This window comes from Peromyscus leucopus, chromosome 7 (genome assembly GCF_004664715.2).
Source record: "Peromyscus leucopus breed LL Stock chromosome 7, UCI_PerLeu_2.1, whole genome shotgun sequence".
Lineage (NCBI taxonomy): Eukaryota > Metazoa > Chordata > Mammalia > Rodentia > Cricetidae > Peromyscus > Peromyscus leucopus.
Window position 1 is genome coordinate 33,942,226 of NC_051069.1, and position 8,637 is coordinate 33,950,862.

General features: G+C 35.7%; 1 protein-coding gene across 1 annotated transcript; it reads left to right on the forward strand.

Annotated features, from left to right (window-relative positions):
- Positions 1–7,675: 7,675 nt before the first annotated feature.
- LOC114691250 (olfactory receptor 8G1-like) lies at positions 7,676–8,637 on the forward strand. The gene has a single exon (XM_028866512.1). The coding sequence runs from the start codon at positions 7,702–7,704 to the stop codon at positions 8,635–8,637; it is 936 nt and encodes a 311-aa protein (XP_028722345.1). The 5' UTR covers positions 7,676–7,701.

Genomic DNA, 8,637 nt, shown 5'->3' on the forward strand with positions numbered 1-8,637 from the left:
TTTTTGTCATTTACAATGTTACACCTAAATTACAGCCTCACTTAAATGTTTTTTTTTCAAATATCAGATTTGAAACAACTTTGAGAAAAGGTAAGAGACATATGCTCCAATATTTTTGGCTTATTCTTATGATTATTGATGACCAAATTTCATTTTAAATGCAAAAATAATTTTCAAAATTCTACAATGATTCTATGAAGACTAATAAATATAATAAAATATTATTTCAAATAATAAAATCCAAAATATATTTAACATCTTACTTTTTAATTTGGTTGGGAAGCCATCTGAAATTCTATGCCTCTCAGACTTTATTCTAGTTTTATAATATCATTATACAGCATTATTGTAAATGTTTGTATGTGTTTTATAATTAGTTTTATTTGTTTAAAATTTTTATGTTTATGGGTGTTTTGCCTGCATGCATATATGTGTACTGCGTACATGTCTGGTCAGAGGCTACAATAATGCATCAGAACCTCTGCATCTTGGGGGTTGCAAAGTTGCCCATTAGATAGTGACACTTGTCACCAAAGGTGAGGACCTTAAGCACAGGGTTCATGTGGTGGAAGGAAAGAACCAACTCCCTCCAGCTGTCCTCTGACTTCTGTGGGAACACTATTATATGAACACAACACACACACACACACACACACACACACACACACACACACACACTGAATCAAAACATAATAAAGACTTAAAAATGTATATAAACTATAACCTAAGTCTGCTGAACATGTAGATTGAGAGTGACTGAAAGTTGTTATGAATAAAGCTATTGTGTATGTTTTTGTACACATCTTTCAACAGAAAATTTCTCACATTTTCCTGGATAAAATTTGTGCTACAGACTATTCAGTTGCAGTGTGAAAATCTTTTTAAATTTAGAGTAAAATATGAGCTATTTTCTAAATTAGGAGAGAAGTTTCACATTGCACAAAAGTTCTGTGAGACATCTGGATACTCCTTGTCAACAGTAGGGATTGTCACAACTATTTTAACTGATTGTAATAGAGGCGTGTTGAGGTTGTATATTTTTTTTTTTAAATTTCACTGATGGTTAGTGACAATGAGTCATTAACATTATCTATTGACTAGATCACCTTTTTATAAGCTATGTTATCAGATGATTTGATTTAAAATTGTCTTCATATTATTACTTGTTAGGATATTTTATGTGTTTTGATTTTACCTTGGGATGGTAATTTCATTTTCTTTTAAAGGAATTCAATTTTAACGAAGTTCAAAGTAATCACTTTTACAATTACAGGTTTTGTTTGGCTTTACTTTAATGGTAAATTTGTTCATATATTTTCTTTATAAGAAAACTTAAACTAGTTTTAGACATCAAATAATTTGTTTAATATTTTGTTTCAGATATTTTATCCTCAGCTTTTTTGGTTTGTCTACAAGTTTTCTTCAGACATACTTTGTTTTAATAGGAACAATAATTCTAGATTTAATTTTTTTCTGTTTTAAATAACTCATCTCCTACTCATTTAGGAATTTTATTTGGTATACACAATGATTACAGTGCTTGACATTTAAGGTAACAGAGCATAACACTCAAAAGTCTGTGTTTCCTCAGTATGTTTCTGCTTTTCATGCCATGATAATTCCTAAATGGTAAATTGTTTAATATTTTTTTTCTATCTTTATGTGGCTTGTTTTTTTTTTGTGATATATATTTTTTATTTTACAATATCATTCAGTTCTACATATCAGCCATGGGTTCCCCTATTCTCCCCCCTCCCACGCCCTCCCCTTACCCCCAGCCCACCCTCCATTCCCACCTCCTCCAGGACAAGTCCTCCCCCGAGGACTGTGATCAACTTGGTAGACTCAGTCCAGGGAGGTCCAGTCCCTTCCTCCCAGACTAAGCCAAGTGTCCCTGCATAAGTTCCAGGTTTCAGACAGCCAACTCATGCAATGAGCACAGGACTTGGTCCCACTGCTTAGATGCCTCCCAAACTGATCAAGCCAATCAACTGTCTCACCTATTCAGAGGGCCTGATCCAGCTGGGAGCCCCTCAGCCTTTGGTTCATAGTTCATGTGTTTCCATTCATTTGGCTATTTTTTTTTTAATAATTGAGTAAAACTGAAATTTATTATATGCCACTGTTTAATATTTTGTAGACTATTAGTAACAGCCATATTCATGAATTAGTAGCTCTCTGGTTGATATATTTCAGCTAGTTGTTTTATGTGGAGGTAACATTTATTTTATACAGTTATTAAATCACAGCAAAAGCAATAACAACAACCAAGAATAAGAAAGTATCACTGCTAAATGACTGGGTGTAAGCATGAAATCAGGTACTTTGGCTTTGTATCTCGCCATTTAACCACAACTGATTCAGATATTCCTAATAATTGGTCCAGAAGCAATGGATGACCTAACTGTAGATTAGTCTTTTCTGTTGATTATATGATGGTGGCTACAGATGTCATTTAAATTTAATAATATTAAATATCAAATAGCATATGTGGGGTATGACACTACTATTGCATTCTGGAACTCTGGTTGCCTTCACTGGTCTTGCACAAAACTGGCTCAGACAACCATCAGTTCAGGGTTGCAGAGATATGCCTGAAGCTCTATTGCTCGGTGCTGAGTTTATGGCTACCAAAAGTGTCTGAGAGAGGAATAGATAGTGTCTTCAGTTGTGTGCTCATTGCTGAGCTCTCCACGTTCCACTGAACAGTTCAGAACCATAGACACACAGATGGCTTTGGATAAATTTAATGGATGACATACAAGACAAATGAAAAACACCAGAATGTGGAAAAATGAATTGTATAGATGACAGAGAGTAGTGATAGGGACAGAAGGTAAAAATAACTAGAGTAGTTTTATATGTATGAAAATGAAAAATAGCAAGTTTAATTAATAAAAATATGTGATAACTTAATGGAAATATAAGCTTTCATATATACATATGCATACACACACAAACACACACACACACACACACACACACACACACACACATCTATATGAGAAAAAAAAATCTCTGAAAAGAAGGTCTCTGCTCATCCCTGAGAGAGTGTCAGATAGTGAAGCCATTGCTTTCAGGAAAGGTTCACTTTCATATTGTCAGTTCCTTTAACTCCTTGACATTGACTCTAAGTATTCAGGTTTGCAAGCCCCAACATGGTTTAATTTTTTAAGTTTAATTTAAAAGATTTCTGATAATTTTATGCATAAGTTCTGTATTTACACTATTTTCATCCACCTTCCCTGCCTACAAATTTATCTTTCAAATTCATCACATACATACACATGCACACATGCACTTACACATCATGCACACACACACATAAACACACATACCTATATACACATATGTAAATGTAAGTTTTTGTCTTACCAGCAACTCCCAAATACTCAGCAGTCACTTCCCAAATAATTGACTTGAAGGCTTAATATTACTTATAAATGCTTGGCCAGTAGTTCAGACTTGTTACTTACTAGCTCTTATACTCAAATTAACCCATAATTCTTACCTGTTTACAACATAGCTTGGTACCTTTTTTCAGTATGGCATTCTCATTTTGCTTACTCTGTGTCTGGCTGGTGACTCCTGACTCAGCTCTTCTCCTTCCCAGCATTCTTAGTTTGTTTGCCCCACCTATACTTCCTGCCTGGCTACTGGCCAATTAATGTTTCATTTAACCAATTCCAGTGACAAATCTTTACAATGCACAAGAAGATTATTCCACAGCATTTCCCCATTTTTGTCTATTTAAAAAGGAAGATTTTTAACTTTAACATAGTAAGATTATATACAACAAATACAGTTATTAAGTAAGAATTACAGTAACACTAATCCATTTGCCTTTGGCAAAATTAGAGAAAATAATTAAATATCTCTCTTATTTTGGTGAGTCTTAAGTTTTGTATCTAATTTACTTTCTAACTAAGGGAAACTATACTTATAACTATTTAGTCTTTAACTCCATCAAAGACCCTAGAAGGGTGAAATGTTACTTAGTGACAGACACATCAGGTTGCCTGGACAGTCACCAAAAGTTTCTTTGTAACGTTGAGGTATCCAGTTTTGGCCTGCAAGTCTAGCATATGTGATGGACTTTCCTGGGAAGCCAAGAATTTTGAAAGCCTGTTGTACTTTGTCTTGGCAAAGCAGGATACAGTTACCTTTCTTGTATCCTGCTGATCCAGTTTGGACACTAACTGTCAGCAATTGAGGCAAGGGCAGTTTCTTGCCCAATAAGTCAGTTTTGCCAAAAGGAAAACAAACTTCATATGGAATGTCTTTGGTTTCTATCATTCTCTTGGGAGCAGATTGGTGCTGCCAGGAGCAGACTTGTCTCACATCAAAATAATTCTAAGGTATTAAAACATTTTAAATGCCATATTCTGTGGGTCTTTGAAGTGTTTAGAGATTACCAATCTATTTGGAATATATATCTGCACATCTAGAAAGACTAATTAACATGACTATAGTTTGATTATTATAGATGACTATTAATCTGTATTTTAATTGTACATTAAATTTTTGATTTAGCTGTATAAACACAATACTTTAAACAAGAGTAGCTATATACATATAGGATAATAAATTTGACTTTAAGCATGTATTAATAAACTGAAATCTATACCAATGTAAATTATTTGAAGTTAGCAGCTGTTTTTTGGATTAAAGTAGACCCAATAATATACTCTTTTTTCCATTATAATAATCTACCCCTTTTCTCATCATTTCTATACCATACCCCCTTTCTCCTTTAGAAAGAGATTGACTATCACCAAAAACAATTGATAACCAAACTCCCTTAAATGAAAACAAACATTCATAAACAATATTTTGGGAATTTGGGTATAGTTCTCTAGACTACTTCCTATTGACTAGGGGCACTGGCAATCTTATGGGGACCCTGAGAAAATTTAGAATTATGGTCAAATCCTGACTGGAGTATTTTGTGTGGCTGGTGCATCTTAGCCAGGAGCCTTGAACTGATTTTGTTGCAGACTTAGAGGAATCTGTAACAGAGGTGTATTGAACTGTTGGATCATCTTATGTCTTTACTGGTGTCTGGTCCTTTTGTTCTAAAAATATATAAACTTTTAAATGTAGAATGTATATCTGTATTAATATAAATGTAAACTGTGTTTTGTACATAAGCCAGTCAAAGATAATCTTTTGTTTTATGTTTAGGCAGGTAAAATACATGTTAAATGTCTTGTAGTTACTTTAGGTATATTTTCCCATGTCTGTAGTTAGGATTTTCAGGGGGTCTTCCTCAATCAAACCTGATTTTTCTTAATCCAAGATGAATCCATAGTCTCTCATTTCCTGCATAAACAAAACCATAACCTTTTCCTCCAAAGTGACAGACATTTTGACTTAAATTTTGGAGTCATTATATTTTTTTTAAATATATAGATTTGTTTACTCTAGCAGCTTTTACAATTAAATGGCTATTAGCAGTTATCATTTGTTCATTAACAGTCAAAAACTCCAAAGAGAACACAATAAAGTACAAAATCCAGATTATGTATTTACCATCTTTACAAGGCTATTGTATTTTTTATTACTCTGTTCCCTTTTTAAGGTCTTTACTATTGTTCGATTTACTCTTTTCCCCCTCTCTCTCAAGCCTTTGTACATTTTTTCAAACATACTGTGACCCACTTAGAGTCCTTTTTGTGTGAATCTGATTTTACTGCATATTTATATTTCTTTCTGACCACATGAGCATTTAAACTGCTAATCAGGTATGACTAGAACCACAGAGGTGACTTTGGTGCCTGGCTCTGACCCATTTCTTTAGTTCCCTGAGTGCCTAACTTCATGGGAGAGGTACCAGTGGATGCCATGTTTATCACCCCAACCCTGGGGAATTTTAGGGTCTATACTTTCAACAAGTAGAGCATTGCCACCCACTGCTCATGAACCCCATATAAGTGTTTGATAGCAGAGCCTCTTAAAAGAGCCTCACAGCTTTTACCACTAATGGTGAGTCAGGAATTCTTCCCTTAAAGGAGTTTTACTTCTTTTTGCTGCTAGCAAACAGAGCCCACCCAAGAAAATGGTGCTACCAGGAAGCCGTGCTTGACTTCATTCTTGTATGTCTAGAATCCTTTTTTAAGCTTTGTCAGATTTTGTGTGGACATTTCGACCTCACATTGTGTACCATATATAAACGGAAGTTCCTGTCCTGCCAGCAACTCCCAAATACCCAGCAGTCACTTCCCAATAATTGACTCAGAGACTTAATATTGTTTATAAATGATGAGCTAGTAGCTCGGGCTTATTACTAACTAGCTCATAAATTAACCCATAGTTCTTATCCATGTTTAGCCATTTGACTTGGTACCTTTTCCAACACAACATTCTTGCCTTCCTTCATCTGCATCTGGCTGGCAACTCTTGACTCTGCCCTTCTCCTTCCCAGCATTCATAGTTTGGTTGCCCCACCTATGTTTTCTGACTGGCTACTGGCCAATTAGCATTTTATTTAACCAATTTGAGTGACAAATCTTTGGAATGTACAAGAGGATTATTCCACAGTATGCATATACACCTACATGTATACACACATACATGCATGCATACATACATATCCCACTGAGACCATTTAGTGTTGCTTATGTGCATTTGAGGCTAAATATTAGGGACGGTTATATTACCTCTCAGAGGGTTCAGCCCTTCACAAGACTGTTTCTGCCTCTCTGCCTGTAACTCTTTTCTAGGGTCAAAATCCTCATGAGACTTTTCCCTTCTGGTTGTCATGTCAACTGGTGTTGTCATTGTGCTGGTCTTGTTTAGGCAAACATAGTTTGAGACTTTATGGATGTAGCATCCCTGTTTTTCAAAAAAGATACTATCTCATAGCAGACTTCCTGGTCCTCTGGTTCTTAAAATCTTCCCATCCCTATCTTGTTATATTCCCTGAGTCTTGTGGGTAAGTATCATGTTACAGATGCATCAACTGGGAATGGGAAACTCATAGTTGGTTATTTGCATTTTGACTAGTTGTGGCTATCTCGGAGGATCTCCATCTGCTAGAAATAGAAGTTTCTTTGTTGTGAAAAGAGTTAATCATGTCTGCAGTTACAAGAATAAGTATTTCAAATACATTTAGAAATATATGGGTTAAAAAATGGCAGTACTATGTTCTCCTCCAGGGTCTATGACAACATGCAGCAGGAGTAGTGGGTTAAGTTTACCCACCAGGCCTATTATTGTATAATTCTTAAGTCCAAATAGATAGCTGTGGTTTGCCACCATGATTTTAGTGCCACTATTGCACTCTTGAGGACATCTTGCCATGCTTGCAATTGTTATAGATCAGATGTCTGTAGTTGGGTGAGATGATTGATTACTTTTCTCCCTTGGCAGCTTCCATAGTACCTTAGGATATTTTGAGATGTAGTCCTCAGAAAGGAGATGCAAGTTTCAAGTGAAGACATTGCTGTGAAACCACTGAAATTCTCAAACTGCTTAGGTGCAGTATTTCATGTAGTATATATTCTAAATTAAAAATGTTAATTAAATATTAAATTAAGAATGATTACTTATAAATGTTTCTGTAGATTTCAATATCATAAAGAGATTCAAATTGTACTTAGCTGAGAGTCATATGCATACAGATTTCTTCTGTAAATTTAAAACAATAACTCACTGTAATAGACATACATTTCTTTCTTCTTCAGAATTTGAACAGAGGATATGGCAGCAGGAAATCATTGCACAGTGACTGAGTTCATCTTAACTGGGCTCTCAAAGAAGACAGACCTGCAGATGCCCCTCTTCTTCCTCTTTCTAGGAATCTATGTGGTCACTGTGGTGGGGAATCTGGGCATGATCACACTGATTTGGCTCAGTTCCCACCTGCACAACCCCATGTACTATTTCCTCAGTAGCCTGTCCTTTATTGACCTCTGTCATTCCACAGTCATTGCCCCCAAAATGTTGGTGAACTTTGTGAAAGAGAAGAACATCATATCCTATACTGGATGCATGACTCAGCTCTATTTCTTCCTTATTTTTGCTATTGCAGAGTGTCACATGTTAGCTGCAATGGCATATGACCGCTATGTTGCCATCTGTAACCCCCTGCTTTACAGTGTAACCATGTCCTATCAGATTTACATTTCCATGATCTCAGTGGTGTATATTATTGGTGTGGTTTGTGCATCAACTCACACAGGTGTCATGATTAGAGTTCAGTTCTGTAACTTAAATGTGATCAATCACTATTTCTGTGATCTTCTTCCCCTCCTGAAGCTTGCTCACTCTAGCACATATATTAATGAGTTGTTGATTCTATGTTTTGGTACATTTAACATTGTTGTCCCAACTTTGACTATTCTTACTTCTTACGTCTTCATCATTACCAGCATCCTGCGCATCCGTTCCACTGAGGGCAGGTCCAAAGCCTTCAGCACCTGTAGCTCCCACATCTCTGCTGTTGCTATCTTCTTTGGTTCTGCTGCATTCATGTACTTACAGCCATCATCAGTAAACTCAATGGAACAAGGGAAAGTGTCATCTGTGTTTTATACCATTGTGGTGCCCATGTTGAACCCATTGATCTATAGCCTAAGGAATAAGGATGTCAGTGTTGCCCTGAAGAAAATACTAGACAGAAAATCATTCATGTAA